Source organism: Galeopterus variegatus, unplaced genomic scaffold (genome assembly GCF_000696425.1).
Source record: "Galeopterus variegatus unplaced genomic scaffold, G_variegatus-3.0.2 Scaffold4712, whole genome shotgun sequence".
Taxonomy (NCBI): domain Eukaryota; kingdom Metazoa; phylum Chordata; class Mammalia; order Dermoptera; family Cynocephalidae; genus Galeopterus; species Galeopterus variegatus.
This window is the reverse complement of record NW_007730823.1, coordinates 99,549-115,893: the sequence shown is the minus strand read 5'-3', so window position 1 is coordinate 115,893 and position 16,345 is coordinate 99,549. Positions and strand designations below refer to the sequence as shown.

Here is a 16,345-nt window from a genome sequence, read left to right as displayed (position 1 = left end):
GAATGATTCCTTCACAAGACACCCAAGAGGTAGATCAATGCATTCAGCCCCATGGATGGATGTGGCACACAGAAGCACAGAGTTGGGTGTGTGGAGGTGCCCTGGGCAAGGGACAGAAGGCCTAAAGGGTAGAACAAAACCTCTGGCTCTAAGCATGACACCAGCCCTTGGAGGAAAAATGTTTGGTCATGAGAGAAATCCCCAGTACACAGCAAATGTCTATAGCAGTAAGGGTGTGGAAGTAGGAGATAAAGAGGCGGTGCTGGTCTAAGGGTGACACAACCTCTTCTAAACAAACCTCCAGGGTAGGGCTGCCAGTGAGGCAAATCCAAAGGGTTGTGACTATGAAGTGGGGGGTGCTGGCACATCCCCCAGGCCATGCATGACCCCTGAGTGGATAAAGAGGCGGTGCTGGTCTAAGGGTGACACAACCTCTTCTAAACAAACCTCCAGGGTAGGGCTGCCAGTGAGGCAAATCCAAAGCGTTGTGACTATGAAGTGGGGGGTGCTGGCACATCCCCCAGGCCATGCATGACCCCTGAGTGGTCCTGCCATCCACACTTCCAGCAGGTCAAAGAATTAGGTAGCAAGGATTCCCCTTATGAGGGAACCATAGCTGGACTGAGGTGACGGCAAAAGGCACAGGCAGTTCTGATGCCTAATTCTCCCTAACTCCTCTTTCAGCCTGAGGGAAAGGAATGTTGATAGAGGTACAGATGACACGGCTGGGCGGCAAAGCCCAGCAGTTCCTACCATAGCTGCTGAGTGTCAGGCCCAAGAACCATAAACTTATCAACTAAGGATAGAGCCAGGGCTTGGCACCTCTTCCTCTGAAACAAGGCCTCAGCTCTGCCCTTCTCTTCAGAGAGAATGGCCTGACAAGGAAAGCTGGCATCCCACTGAGGTAATGAAGAACACCTGCTTGGCTCCACAGGGCACCCTCAAGCTAAGCAGGAAGCATCCCTGCAGGGGGCATTCTGAGGACAAAGGCTGAGGAGCTCTGCTTATAGGGACACATCACAAGTTTTAAATTACACATTCTCCACATGGAGCATACACATGCGCGAGTACGCACACATGCTCAGAGACCCACACTCCCATATACTGACATTCTCCCAACGCACCCCACTCCAAGCCCCAAATCCCGCCCCACAAGTACTGTAAACATGATGGCAGAGACTCCCACAATCCTGGAATAGTTTGATAATGATCTGAGGATAACTTCTCATCATTAAGTGCCCCGGTAGGTGATATTGGTGAAGGTGGATGTGGCCTCTTTATACAGTGGATTGTTGGCCTGCAGAGAGAACAGAAAAGTGTCTTACAATGAATTCTCAGCCCTTCCCAGCCCTGAAGGATTAAATTTCATCTGAGAAGTCTGTCTGGCAGACCCTTCTCTGAAATATGCCATCAGTGAAATAGGTGTATGACTGTTTTACTCACACTTTAGCTCTTAGATGGGATGAGCTAAAGGAGAATAGAGCGAAATTATGATATAGAAGGCTCCCAATAAATGCTTGTTTGATTGAATTAAATCAGGATAAACTGCAGAGAGCATAAGAGTAGAGTCTGATTTGGAAGCAATCATCCATCATTTGAGGAAAAAGAGAATGAGGTGGAATGACATCCTGCCACTACTCCTAAGAGGTTCACCCAAAAAGTAATTCCTTTAGTCACCTAATTCCCTCCCACAATCAGGCAAGCTACATAGCATCTCCATAAAATATTTATCTATAAAATGAGAATAATAATATTGCCCCTACATAGGGTTGTTATAGGGATGAAATAAGTTAATATGTAAAAAACATTTAGAACAGTTCCTAGTACATAGTAAATCCTCAATACATGTTAGCTGTTACATTTTTGCTATTTGTGTTTAATGCTTTGAACTTCATTAGTATGTAATATACTATACTAGCACATTCTCAACATAAGTTTGTCTTGTCTCTTTCAATTGGAGACAAGTTTGTTCTGCTTCTCTCAATTGGAGAGTAAGTTTCTTCACTTCTACAGTGTCAGAGCAGAGCTAGGTCCTATCTGTACTCAGTCAGTACTCACTGATATGGTGGGTGGTCACTGTGCGGTAGAGAAAGAATCAGGTGGTTTTCAGGAAGTCAGACCATCTCCCAATTTCCAGAACAGAGGACACCTGCAAAACTCTGGTGCTGACCGACGCTGGCCACCTGAAGCACCAGCTGCTTCCACTTCAGCTTCTCAAACCCATGACTTAAGGAAATGCCCAGCCCAGCCTCTTACTGTGTCCCATTTTGCTCTGGCTCGTTCTTCCTCAAATTTCGCAAACTCTTTCCGGTCATGGATGGTGATGAGGAGCTTCCAGATGAGCAGGGTGGCAAGGCCGATGAGCAGAATGGCCCCCATCACTGAAAGCAGGACCACCAGGATGTCAGGACCCTTGGGACACTCTATCAGGAAAAAGCACAGAGCAGAGTGGTTGTGAATGAAGCACCAGTCACTTGAATTGGCTGTGAATAAGGTCTTCTGGACAAAGTGAGAAAGGTCTCTGAAGGAAAAAGGACAGTCTTAAAAAATAATTAAAAAAAAAAAAAAAGGAACAGTCTTTACGACAGCAATCATCTGCCCTGAGTGGTTTAAATCCAGTGTCGAGCTAGTTACCCCTGGACAGAATCCAGCCCACTTGATGTGGTCACTCAACTAAAAAAAAAAAAAAGGAACAGTCTTTACGACAGCAATCATCTGCCCTGAGTGGTTTAATCCAGTGTCGAGCTAGTTACCCCTGGACAGAATCCAGCCCACTTGATGTGGTCACTCAACTATTTATTTTAAAAGCTGATTTTTGTTGCCTAATTGAATAATCAAGAGATTTTCCCCCTAAAATTTCAGATTATTAATCTTCTCTTAAAAAAAAAATCAAAAGATCTAGAAATGTTGGAACATACATTCCTACAGGACAGCAACTGGCTAGAGCTGAGGAGCAGCTGCACCTTTTAGTTGGGACACATGTTTTCTAGTTTGCCAAAGTCCTCACCACCTTCCTTTTTCTCCGCTAAATGAAGATAAAGTATGACTTGTCACTGTGTCTGTGCTACTGTGGATGCCAGAGTCACATTGCCTGGGTTTGAATCCTAGTTTACCACTACTTTGCTACATGACCTTTGGTAAATTATTTAACCTTTCTGGTGTCTGTTTTCTGTTTCTCCATCTTTAAATGGTGAAAGTAATAGCACTGACTTAAAAAACTTGTTATGAGGAATAATTATTTGTAATTGAAAGATAATTTACTATACATACTTGTGGGGTACAAGTTGACCATCAGTAGTTGTATTTACTGTGTGATGGCCAGATTAGGATAGTTAGCTTATTCATCATCACAATATGCAATCATTCTTTGTGTCCATGAATCAATTTCTCATTAACCCTCACTCCTCCCTCTCCCTCCCCTTTCCACCTCTAGTAACCACAATTCTGTTCTCTCCTTCTAAAGATTCAATGTATTATTGTGATTGTTGTTTCTTTCTTTCTCTCTCTCTCTCTCTCTGAGGAATAATTCAGTTAAAAATAAATATTTAAGGGCCAGCCTGTGGCTCACTCGGGAGAGTGCGGTGCTGATAACACCAAGGCCACGGGCTCGGATCCCATATAGGGATGGCCGGTTCGCTCACTGGGTGAGCGTGGTGCTGACAACACCAAGTCAAGGGTTAAGATCCCCTTACCGGTCATCTTTAAAAAATAAATAAATAAATAAAATAAATAAATAAATATTTAAGATCTCAGAGCACTGTCTAGCACAGAATACTAAGTGTTCAATAAATATCAGCTATTACTGTTACTGGTGTTCTTATAGATTTAAGATCTCAGAGCACTGCCTAGCACAGAATACTAAGTGTTCAATAAATATCAGCTATTACTGTTACTGGTGTTCTTATAGCCAGCTGTTTTCACTAATTGATTTACTTAGCCCCTGTAGGCATTTGTGTCTATTATCCTGGCTCAGGTATTTACATTCCTGAGGGCTGTGAACCTAATGACCTTCTTGACATCCTTAGAGACTAGGAGGCCTGCCAGCCAAGACAATATTTTGGGTTCTTTCCCAAAATATTTAGTCATCTAAAATCATAACCCTATTGAAAGCTGACTTCCTGTTCAACCCCAGTCAACAACCAACAGAGATACGTCACCCCTCTGAGGGTGAAGCTGAGTATACTCTGTAGAGCTCTGCTTCCCATAAACCTCAGATGTCTGACAAGTGACCTCACTCCAGTAACCTCAAGTGTTATGAAACTAGGTGTTTGTATATATGGATACTGATGAGTCTGGAGAGGAAGTCACACCCACTTTCCACACTGTCTCCTGCCTTCCTCTCTAAACATACACCGTATGCTCACCACACACTACACAAAAACAGCCACCACCACAAATCCAAGCTGGCTATTTCCCAAACCGCTAAGTAACAACCTGTCTGTAATTAAAGGAGTGCCTGGAGAGAGGCTGTGAGATCCCAGTGTCCAAGTTCCCAGACATTCTGGGAAAAGCAATTGTGAATTCTCTGGAAGAGTGGGGGAGGGCTGACCCTCAAACCACAAAGTGAAGTCTGTTCAATTCTGCACGTCTGTATGGGCAGGATAGGTAGACTGCCAGGATGTCTTCAGGGAGAAACAATCTTACCCAGCTGTCCTGAAAGGGGCGAGTGGCTTCATGGAAGCAGAAGTCAAGATCAGCCCTGCCTGCCACAGCAGTGGACCCATGGTGAGTGACCCAAGGTCAGGGAAGTCTGGGTTGGGTTGGCAGATTTAGCAACAAAAGTATAGGAAGCCCAGATAAATATGAATTTCAGATAAACAAAAAAATTACTTTTTAGTGTAAGTATATATAAAATATTGCATACCAAATTCCTGCCTAACACGGTTCTCCCTCTCCCTGGTGAGGAGAGGGGAGCCTTGGGGCTTACTCACCTGGCTCTTCTACCACATACAGGATGGACTTTCCACTGGAGTCTTCATAGTACTGGAATCTGACGACACAGTCATCCTCATTCTTGTAGGTACAATTCACTGCATCCTTGCCAGTGTCCTCTGGGGGAGAGCAGGAGGTGGAGGAAAGAAAAATGGGTCAATTCCTTGGAAGATGAGGCCACCCCAAATGCCTCTCACAGTGTTGGAAAAGTATGTTATAAGAAATTTGTGCCTGACATTAGGCAAGATGCCTAGATTCAATATGACTGTCATGCCTGGCAGTTGCCACCCACTGACCCTCACTGATATATTTTATCCCTCACTGGCCCTTTTTGGTTCTTATTCCTTCCTCTGGAAGGGACATGATATAACAATATTATACAATCTAATTCAAAGCCTGGCTCCACCACCTACCAGCTGTGTGATCTTGGGTAAATTACTTTACCTCATCAAGTTTCTCTTTATCTATAAAAGGAAAACAATACCCTCACCTCACAGAATTGGTGGAGACTTAAACAGCATAAAGTAAACAGTATCTAACATACCGTATGTGTTCCCTTCCTTCTCCTTCCTTTCTCTACTTGCTCAATGATTTTCAGTAGGTTACTTGCACAGCTTATGTATTTCTTCTATTTCTGTTTCTGATCTGGTGTGCCTCCCAGAGCCATCCTCTCCTACCTGACTCCCACATGTTTTAGGCTTTATCCTTTCTAATTCTAAAGCCCATTATTCTGCCAATGACACTACGGGTTACCCTCTACCAGCTGCACTATGCCCTACACTGATAAAACCAGATGGGTAAAACTGACACACGATGAGATTAAGCGACCAGAACAAAATCACACAGCAAATAAGTGAGGGACCAGGACTAGAACAGGAGTCTCAAACACATCCTACAGACATGAGCACAACAAACCTTCAGTAAACCAGTGGTATTACAGCACGGGAAAAAGAAGGGATTTCAGGATTAGGTTCTCATCTTAACTCACCACTCCTGCCTTGGGCCAGTTATTTAACTTTCCTGGGACTCAATTCCCTCACCCACAAAATGAAGATAACTATAGTACTATAGTTCCACTTCCGTACGTTGTTGGGAGAAGAATAAGATAATATATACAAAAGATATTTTTATAACTTTCATAAATTAAAACATTCCATACAAATAAGCATTTATTTTTATAACTATTATGGTAGTAAAGGGGGGGTAGAAAAATATTTATCAATTAATCTGTAATACCTACCTGGTCTAGATGATAAAAATATCACAACATCTCAGTATCCTCTCCCCTCTGAGCTAATCATAGCAAAAGCCTAGTGCTATGGTTTAAATGTGTCTAAAAAGTTCATGTATTGGAAACCCCCTTTGTTGAGAGTGTTAAGAGGATGGGAAATCCTATTACAGTAAGACCCCCATTGTTAAAGTGTTAAGAGAGTAGGAAATCCTATTATGGTATTTGAAAGGTGAAGCCTTTAAGAGGTGATTAGATTGTGAGGATTATGGACTTGTGAGTGGATTGGTTCTGATGGCTTTAAACCTCTCTCTTGCCCAGCCCATTCTCACCTTGTGATACCCTGCATTGTTGTAGAGAGCCACCACCAAGAAAAAGGCCCTCACCAGATGTGTTCCCTGGACTTTGCACTTCCTACCCTCCAAACTCTAAGAAATAAATTTTGATTCTCTATAAATTGCCTGGTTTCATGTATTCTGTTAACAAGCAACAGAAACAGACTAACACCTCGTCTCCTCCAGAGGAAAATATTGCCTCTTCAAACTCAATCCCCAAATCACCAACCTCACCCCAGCCCAACTTCCAATATTAGCCAAAAGGTCCAGAAATCTGACTCTTTTACATTACACCCTCACCCAGAAGCTGACTGACTGGTTGTGTCTTACTGTGGATCTCATTGAAAATGTGTTTCCTGCTGTCACGGGAGATTGCTATCTTCAGAGAGACTGCCATCTTTTTGGCACCATCCAGTGCCTCACTGGCACAGATAACCATAGCAGATGTGCCAACAGCAACAAAGACTATTTCCTTTAAAGTCAAGATGAAGTACAGACCAGAATAATTGCAGGCAAGAGTTCTGCTCCCCACTGTTTGTATTTCTATCTGTCTTATTTCAGGAGGGGCTACAGAGAGCCAGAAGGGCTTCAGTATAAAGATTTTGGTTCCAAATCCATAAGGGTGAAGGTTTCCCTCCAAACCAGCAAAGCTTTAAGCAAAAGCTTGGGCATTGCTTAACACTCTTACGTAAGGAAACTTGGCAAATGTTTACTAGCCTACCAACCTAAGATATGACTACCATGGGCAACCACTTCCCAGCTCTATGCCTCACAGTTTCTTTATCCGTAAAACGGGGTATGTTACCTTCCTTTTCTTGGGGAGGTAAAGTTAGGTTTGCCTAATTTATACACCCTTTAAAAATTATTGTCAAGGCCAAAGGTTTGAATCCCTATACTGGCCAGCTGCCAAAAAACCCACAAAGTTACTTGCAGGCTCTTGCTGAGTCTGTGGGCTCTGGGAAGGAGAAGGGGAAAGGACTGCTGAACACATTAGTAGAGGTGCAAGAGGACTCTCGGGTACCAGCTTTCATCTAGTGCCTGTCGTGCATCAGGCCCGCGAAACATTCCTTGAGGTAGAAATTACTCTTCCATTTTACAGATGGGAGGTGGACAGGCTCTGGAACTGAACCAGAGACATTTGTAACCCTGATGTGTGGGACTCTAAGGCATGCTGAACTTACTAAGCTCATTCACTGACTCAATCTCATCCCGGCAGTAACGGCTGCAGGTGTTTTCCTCGTGTAGGACTCCCCGGTCAAACTTCTTACACTCCACACATTCCCTAAAGGAGACAGGACACAGCAATTAAGGCAGGGGAAGAACGAGCCTAAGTGTGTCCCAGTCCAGCTCCGACCTCCACGCACCCAGAAAGCAGCTCCACCTTAGTTAGAAAAAAAAAAAAATCTGTAAGACAATCCTGGGGGGGCACCTAGATAAGTGTGGAGTTCAGGGGCAGGAGTGCCATCCTCACCCACAGGCAGGACCTGGCAGCCAGACACCCCCAGTTCTTTCATTAAATTTCTTCATATCCCACCCAGGGCTGTGACAGGAGGGTGAACCCTACACCACGTACGGAACCCTTAAAGTCAGAACTGGTCACATAATTTGGGGACCCAGTGCAAAATGAAAATATCAGGTCCCTTGTTCAAACCTTGCTAAGAATTTCAAGACAGTGACATTAAACCAAGCACGAAGCCCTTCTAATCACTGGGCCCTGCACAGCTGCACAGGTTGCACGGCCATGAGTCCGGCCCTGCTTAGACTTGGGCTGACCGGGGCTTCCTCTGACCCCTGAATGGGTGAGGTTTGTAAGGGCAAAATGCCCTGTTTCACACAGTGTCCTCTGTAACTCTAGCCCCCACATCTTCCCCAGAATCAGAACATCAGCACTGGAATATTCTCCAGAAGTTATCTGGTTTAGCCTTCATCCCAGCTCAGAAGGATTCTGGATGCCACCCTAGGAGAAGGGTTTCTAAAACTGGAGTTCAGCTGGTACTACTCTGGCCCCTTCACAGTTGCCTCTACCTCCAACATCCCCAAAGCTTTCATTGGACAGAGCAGGGCTAGCCATTTGGCTGGAGCAGACTCGTCTCCCAAAGCTTTGTTGTGTAAGAGGCAGAACCTGGAGAATTGGGGATTGTAGTCTATGAAACCCTCTTCCACCTCCCAGCCTCCCAACTCTCTCCAAACTGCCCACTCACTTCTTAAAGGTGCAGGCATCCGGGCAAGTGGGACACTTCTCACAGGTGTCCCCATAGGAACCCGGCTGGATGCAGATACAGCTGCCACATTCGCACTTGCCCCGGCCACTGCACAGCAGCGGGAAGAACGAGCCTAAGTGTGTCCCAGTCCAGCTCCGACCTCCACGCACCCAGAAAGCAGCTCTACCTTAGTTAGAAAAAAAAAAAATCTGTAAGACAATCCTGGGGGGGCACCTAGATAAGTGTGGAGTTCAGGGGCAGGAGTGCCATCCTCACCCACAGGCAGGACCTGGCAGCCAGACACCCCCAGTTCTTTCATTAAATTTCTTCATATCCCACCCAGGGCTGTGACAGGAGGGTGAACCCTACACCACGTACGGAACCCTTAAAGTCAGAACTGGTCACATAATTTGGGGACCCAGTGCAAAATGAAAATATCAGGTCCCTTGTTCAAACCTTGCTAAGAATTTCAAGACAGTGACATTAAACCAAGCACGAAGCCCTTCTAATCACTGGGCCCTGCACAGCTGCACAGGTTGCACGGCCATGAGTCCGGCCCTGCTTAGACTTGGGCTGACCAGAGCTTCCTCTGACCCCTGAATGGGTGAGGTTTGTGAGGGCAAAATGCCGTTTCACACAGTGTCCTCTGTAACTCTAGCCCCCACATCTTCCCCAGAATCAGAACATCAGCACTGGAATATTCTCCAGAAGTTATCTGGTTTAGCCTTCATCCCAGCTCAGAAGGATTCTGGATGCCACCCTAGGAGAAGGGTTTCTAAAACTGGAGTTCAGCTGGTACTACTCTGGCCCCTTCACAGTTGCCTCTACCTCCAACATCCCCAAAGCTTTCATTGGACAGAGCAGGGCTAGCCATTTGGCTGGAGCAGACTCGTCTCCCAAAGCTTTGTTGTGTAAGAGGCAGAACCTGGAGAATTGGGGATTGTAGTCTATGAAACCCTCTTCCACCTCCCAGCCTCCCAACTCTCTCCAAACTGCCCACTCACTTCTTAAAGGTGCAGGCATCCGGGCAAGTGGGACACTTCTCACAGGTGTCCCCATAGGAACCCGGCTGGATGCAGATACAGCTGCCACATTCGCACTTGCCCCGGCCACTGCACAGCAGCCCGTTGCTGGACATGCAGGTGTCAGTGCGCGTGGTACAATTGCAGTAGTAGCCAGTCCAGTCGGAGTCACACAGGCAGTCCCCACAGCTGCACTGGCCGTGGCCTGAAAGCATAAAGCCCAAGAGTGTGGACCAGCTGGTGAGGGTCCCTACCCCCACAACAGCAGGCTACAAAAAGTCACCCTGCTCCTCCCACCAGACAGAAAATGATCCCCCAAGTTAGAAGGGAACTGTCTCACTACCGGGGGAGCCGTACCCAGTAGGATAAACTCAGCTCTCTAGGTGTCACAAGGTATGGCAGAACTTGGTCTGAGTCACTGCAGAGCAATGGAGTCTCAGGAGCTAAGTCTCCCAGGCCTCCCACCCTTCCGTTTGCCCTACTTTGGAGCCCTCTGCCTTCTCTGCCAGCTTCTAGTCTGAAGACTACAAGCAAGCTCTTGAGTCCCGAGGGCTCACATAGCACTAAGGGCTCCCAAGCCCATACAGGGCACTCAGTGGCCTTAATATTATGACCTGATGTTGGCAAAAGGCCCCTCAGGCCCCAAAAGTCCCTATGACCTGACACAGGGCTGCTCTCCTCTCCTACCTGACCTGAGGCCCACCATTACTGACATTGTCATTACCCACCCAGTTATGTTAGACAACAACATAGGCTCCAGTTTGGACAAGCTGGCCCCCTTCCACTAACAAACCAGCCACCACTGTCCATTATTCCATTTCTCAAATCAGGTAGGTATCACCTCTAGGCCCACCATTACTGACATTGTCATTACCCACCCAGTTATGTTAGACAACAACATAGGCTCCAGTTTGGACAAGCTGGCCCCCTTCTACTAACAAACCAGCCACCACTGTCCATTATTCCATTTCTCAAATCAGGTAGGTATCACCTCTCAAGGTGAGCAGCAGGGCTCTGCGGGAGTGGACACAGGACAGGAAAACTGCAATGCAAGGAGAACAGAGGAAAGACGAGATCCAGAGCACAGGGTTATGCCAAATGCCTGAGAAGAGAAGGTGCCCACAGGGTACCCTGAGTGCATGGGCAGATGGGGTGGGGCCTCCAAGGGGCAGGGAGGGCACTGAGAGCCCATGGAGTTGGTCAGTGAAGCCAAGTAAGCACGGAGAACAAACGCGGCCTACCTCGCAGTTTGCCAGGGACCAGTGCTGTTCAATAAACCCCATAAATGTCATAGAGAGAAGAAGTCGGAAAATAAGAGAAGCAGGGCTGGCTGGGTAGCTCAGTTGGTTAGAGCGTAGTGTTACAACANCAGGGCTAGCCATTTGGCTGGAGCAGACTTGTCTCCCAAAGCTTTGTTGTGTAAGAGGCAGAACCTGGAGAATTGGGGATTGTAGTCTATGAAACCCTCTTCCACCTCCCAGCCTCCCAACTCTCTCCAAACTGCCCACTCACTTCTTAAAGGTGCAGGCATCCGGGCAAGTGGGACACTTCTCACAGGTGTCCCCATAGGAACCCGGCTGGATGCAGATACAGCTGCCACATTCGCACTTGCCCCGGCCACTGCACAGCAGCCCGTTGCTGGACATGCAGGTGTCAGTGCGCGTGGTACAATTGCAGTAGTAGCCAGTCCAGTCGGAGTCACACAGGCAGTCCCCACAGCTGCACTGGCCGTGGCCTGAAAGCATAAAGCCCAAGAGTGTGGACCAGCTGGTGAGGGTCCCTACCCCCACAACAGCAGGCTACAAAAAGTCACCCTGCTCCTCCCACCAGACAGAAAATGATCCCCCAAGTTAGAAGGGAACTGTCTCACTACCGGGGGAGCCGTACCCAGTAGGATAAACTCAGCTCTCTAGGTGTCACAAGGTATGGCAGAACTTGGTCTGAGTCACTGCAGAGCAATGGAGTCTCAGGAGCTAAGTCTCCCAGGCCTCCCACCCTTCCGTTTGCCCTACTTTGGAGCCCTCTGCCTTCTCTGCCAGCTTCTAGTCTGAAGACTACAAGCAAGCTCTTGAGTCCCGAGGGCTCACATAGCACTAAGGGCTCCCAAGCCCATACAGGGCACTCAGTGGCCTTAATATTATGACCTGATGTTGGCAAAAGGCCCCTCAGGCCCCAAAAGTCCCTATGACCTGACACAGGGCTGCTCTCCTCTCCTACCTGACCTGAGGCCCACCATTACTGACATTGTCATTACCCACCCAGTTATGTTAGACAACAACATAGGCTCCAGTTTGGACAAGCTGGCCCCCTTCCACTAACAAACCAGCCACCACTGTCCATTATTCCATTTCTCAAATCAGGTAGGTATCACCTCTCAAGGTGAGCAGCAGGGCTCTGCGGGAGTGGACACAGGACAGGAAAACTGCAATGCAAGGAGAACAGAGGAAAGACGAGATCCAGAGCACAGGGTTATGCCAAATGCCTGAGAAGAGAAGGTGCACACAGGGTACCCTGAGTGCATGGGCAGATGGGGTGGGGCCTCCAAGGGGCAGGGAGGGCACTGAGAGCCCATGGAGTTGGTCAGTGAAGCCAAGTAAGCACGGAGAACAAACGCGGCCTACCTCGCAGTTTGCCAGGGACCAGTGCTGTTCAATAAACCCCATAAATGTCATAGAGAGAAGAAGTCGGAAAATAAGAGAAGCAGGGCTGGCTGGGTAGCTCAGTTGGTTAGAGCGTAGTGTTACAACACCCAGGTCAAGGGCTCAGATCCCTGTACTGCCAAAAAAATAAATAGGAGAAGCAAAATGAAAGAAAGAAGAGAGATTTTCCTAAGGTGAACAGCAGTAGAGACAATCGCTAGCAATCCCCTCATGTAGCCCAGCAGCCTCCCCTGAGTCTCTGTTGGTTCATGCTTGTTCCTGCCTCTGCACTCAAAAGCTACAGAGACATTTACCACAATTAAACATTTAAAAATAAATTAATTTTTTTTTTAAGATGCAGACTCATTTGAACTGTCTCTGGCTTCACCAACACAATCTGTCTTTTTTGTCCTAGTTCTCTTCTCAATCTGACCTCAGGACATCATATGTAGCCCTGGGAGTGTAGTGAAGCAGGCTTGGAAAGCTTTTAGGGAAGAGAACTGTATCTATTTTCCAAGCCAACCAAGGAGGTAAATAAACATTCCCAGTGGAAGGAGGTGCCAACAATAACCACAACAATGATAATGGCCACAAACATTTGAGCATTTAATATGTGCCAAGTTTTTTAGTATGTGATCCTATTCATTTCTTTTTTTTTTGGTGACCGGTAGGGATCGTAACCCTTGGCTTGGTGTCACCCACACTGCGCTCAGCCAGTGAGCGCACCGGCCATCCTTATATAGGATCCGAACCCGTGGCCTTGGCGCTCCCAGCGCCACACTCTCCCGAGTGAGCCACGGGGTTGGCCCCTATTCATTTCTTATAACAACCCTGTGCGGTCAGAGAAGTGAAGTAACTTGCCCAAGGCCACACAGCTTATAAATGGCAGGGTTGGAGGTCAAACTGAAGTCACTCTGACTTCAGATCCCAATTGCTTAACCTCTATGCAGTATTGTAAGCAATGCTCTTCTCTATTTATATTAGTACGGTCTTTCCAGAAGACTCCTGTAACTTACAGAAAAAATGGCCAGTAGGTGATTCTATCACCAGTATAAGATGGAGCCAGTTTTAATGAAATATTGTTCAATTTGACCAATGGAGGAAGAAGAGAGCTAAAGTAGGAAGGAGGGAATCATGGAAAGTCCAGTAATTAGGCTTGATCCCAGTGAAAATGTTTGAGGAGAGAAATTTAGGAATTCAAATGTACTGAATTACTGTATTCAAGCAGATGGGACAGAAAGTGAGTTTCTGGGCCTCAATGCAGATGTTTACACCCCCTGCCCCAACCCTGGTCCTGTCTTCAGACAATTAGGTCATCTCCCCTTCTCCAGGATATCCTCTATTTGGTCCACCCTTCCTCTCTGGCCAGGATTCTCTTTCTAAAGCATGATTTCTCAAACTTGGTACTTTTTGATATTTTAAGGCAGATAATTCTTTGTTGTGAGGGGCTGTCCTGTACATTGTGGAATGTTCAGCAGCCTCCTTGGACTCTACCCACTTGATACCTACCCACCTTTCCAGTTGTGACAATTAGAAATTTCACCAGACACTGCCAAATATCCCCTGGGAGACAAAATAGCTCCTTCCTCCCAGTTGACTCCATACTGCGTAAAGGATCAAATCCAAAGTCTTTAGCAAACATTCAACGATGGGCTCAGCCTGCTTCCAGCTTCACATCTTGTCACCCAGCTCACGTCACCACACGCTGTCCACCACACTGAACTATTCATTGTCTTCTGCACTATCCTTGTATGCTCATGTTTCTGTTCATGCTGTTCCCTTTTGTCCTGTGATCACTACCGAACTCCTACTTACTCCTTAAGGCCCAATTCAAATGTTCCATCCTCTCTGTAACTTTTTCTGACCTCCCCTGGCAGAATCAACTGTCTGCTCCTGTGTTCTCCTAGCACTTTATATCTACCTCTGTTTCTACCCTTGTTTTATGGCCGTTTGTTTGCCTGTTTTCCCTTTCTAGATTGTGAGCTCCATTATGGCAGCCCAGAGAACATGTTAAACTAATTCTTCCATTAATAGTGATTAGCATGAAATCTGTTACAATTAATGTTTGTTCACTTATCCCTTCATTCAGCAAATATTTTTTGAGCTCATACCACATGCTAGGCAATGGGGATTCAACAATGAACAAGACAGACAAGGTCCCTACTATCATGGAGCTGCAACCCTGTTAACTTCCTGGTAAACACCAGCACATTCACAACATGTGCCTTGGGTTGTATTACTGTAGTGTTGCAAAGAGCCATAAGCCCTAGTGGGAAAGCCTATTCACATTACCACATGAGTGTAGAAATGGGTTGGAGACTGGGTGGGGGTCAGACTGCTTTTAAAGGCTGGCATTAACTCACAATGCCATATCCCGCTAATATTCATTTTAAAAGGTTTTAAAAGTTGGTTCATAAACCCTACAGAAAGGTGACTCACTCCCCAGGACTCTGAATCAGGAAGAAGTAGATGAACAATAAAAATCTGATTGTTAATTAGAGGAAAAACAGGGCAAAAAGGCAGTAACCTGAGTGGGACTGGAAACCATGTCACTGTGTGAGCAGATGGATTCTAAGTAGGTAGCGGAGAGAGTGGTACATGGCCAGGCTCAAATAGCAACCAGCCAGCACCTACTGCTGCCTAGTGTCCCCAGTGGGTCTGACCAGTGTCTCTCTTGGCCACTAAAGGACCCTCTGTTGGTGGCCTCAGCACCATACTCTAATAAGTAACCACACTGGCATTCAAGACTCAGAGACACCTTTGCCACCTTGGGAAATGCTTGTTTCCTGGGAAGGATTGAGGAACATAACCCCACCTGTCCCAGCTACCAAGTATATCTGGAGAGTAGGGATGTTGGGCTGGCAGAAGGGTGGGGAAGGCAGAAAGACTTTGTGTCTTGTGGTTGGATTTTCTAGAAGTACAGCTTGTGGGGAGGATTCTTCTTCAAATGACTTACTGGGGAAGTGGAGGGGAGAGAGGGAAACAGCATAGGACAGGAGTCAAGAGCTGGCAGGAATGTGGTCTCGGACAGACACTGTGCCTTCATCCTGATCCCAGGGTGGGTTTCAGAGCATGAATGGCACCACATCTCAGGCAAAGAGACTGGCCTTGTGTAACCCCTTGTCCATCAGTCATCGGCCAACATCTGGGGGCAATGCTCCAGAGAAGGGGCAGCTGTGAGCTATTATCAGCCTGCTCTCACAGGAGGTGGGGGCTGGGCTTGCCAGCCAGAAGAGCAGGGCCCCACAGTGTCCACTGTGCCTTGCTTTTTGGTTATGGCTCCTGGATGGGGAAAGACTGACACCACAGAGACCTGGCAGCACCCAGAGGCCTCCACTTCCTCAGAAACCCTGTCCCATAGTGTTTCCTTTGTGAGGCTTAACAAAGTGATCTTTGACAAGATGGTCTGCCGGGCCAGCCGGGGAATAAGGTTGGGAGTAGAAGTGGTAGGCCAGAGCCAACAGGCTGACCCCAAGCCCTGGCAGGGTCAGCCCTTAAAAGGAAGCCACAGTGTGGTAATGTCACAGGACTGGTGCCCCTTCAGCAAAAGGGAGGCTGAGCATGGGTTCATAGGGAAGTGAGGGGAAGGGGGCGAGAAATGAAGAGGAAAAAAGGAGGAAGGGTAGGAGAAAGAGGAGGAGGAGGGGGGAGGAAAGGAGGGGAACAGGCATTTCAGGTCAGAGGGACTGTGATCATTCTCTCTATATAGTTAGACCTTTGGAGCTGATGCATCACTCCAATTCTCTCCTTTATCAGACATCCCACCTCCTCTACGAAGCTGCCCAAGCATCCTCTGTGCACAAAGAGCCTCTTTCCAGTGGACTCCTATAACACTCCCCAAGGACACCTCATTTCTGGGATCTGGCAGACTCTGCCTCATGTTGTGAATTATCCTTAGGTGAGTTAATGAAGGGCAAAACTGATGCCTCTACCCTATTCCATGACAGCACAGAACAAGATAACTGAGGGTGCCTGATTGATCTGTGTT

The 16,345-nt window shown here is 47.0% G+C and overlaps 1 protein-coding gene across 1 annotated transcript in view; it reads right to left on the bottom strand.

Annotated features, from left to right (window-relative positions):
• Positions 1 to 453: 453 nt before the first annotated feature.
• ITGB3 (integrin, beta 3 (platelet glycoprotein IIIa, antigen CD61)) overlaps positions 454 to 16,345 on the bottom strand; it is a 105,940-nt gene continuing 90,048 nt past the window's right edge. Inside the window, exons 13-17 of the mRNA XM_008588180.1 lie at positions 11,231 to 11,453; positions 7,677 to 7,777; positions 4,932 to 5,051; positions 2,257 to 2,423; positions 454 to 1,297 (exon numbers count right to left, since the gene is read on the bottom strand). Coding sequence (XP_008586402.1) covers positions 1,232 to 1,297; positions 2,257 to 2,423; positions 4,932 to 5,051; positions 7,677 to 7,777; positions 11,231 to 11,453 — 677 coding nt within the window. The 3' untranslated portion in view covers positions 454 to 1,231. The remainder of the gene's footprint in view (positions 1,298 to 2,256; positions 2,424 to 4,931; positions 5,052 to 7,676; positions 7,778 to 11,230; positions 11,454 to 16,345) is intronic.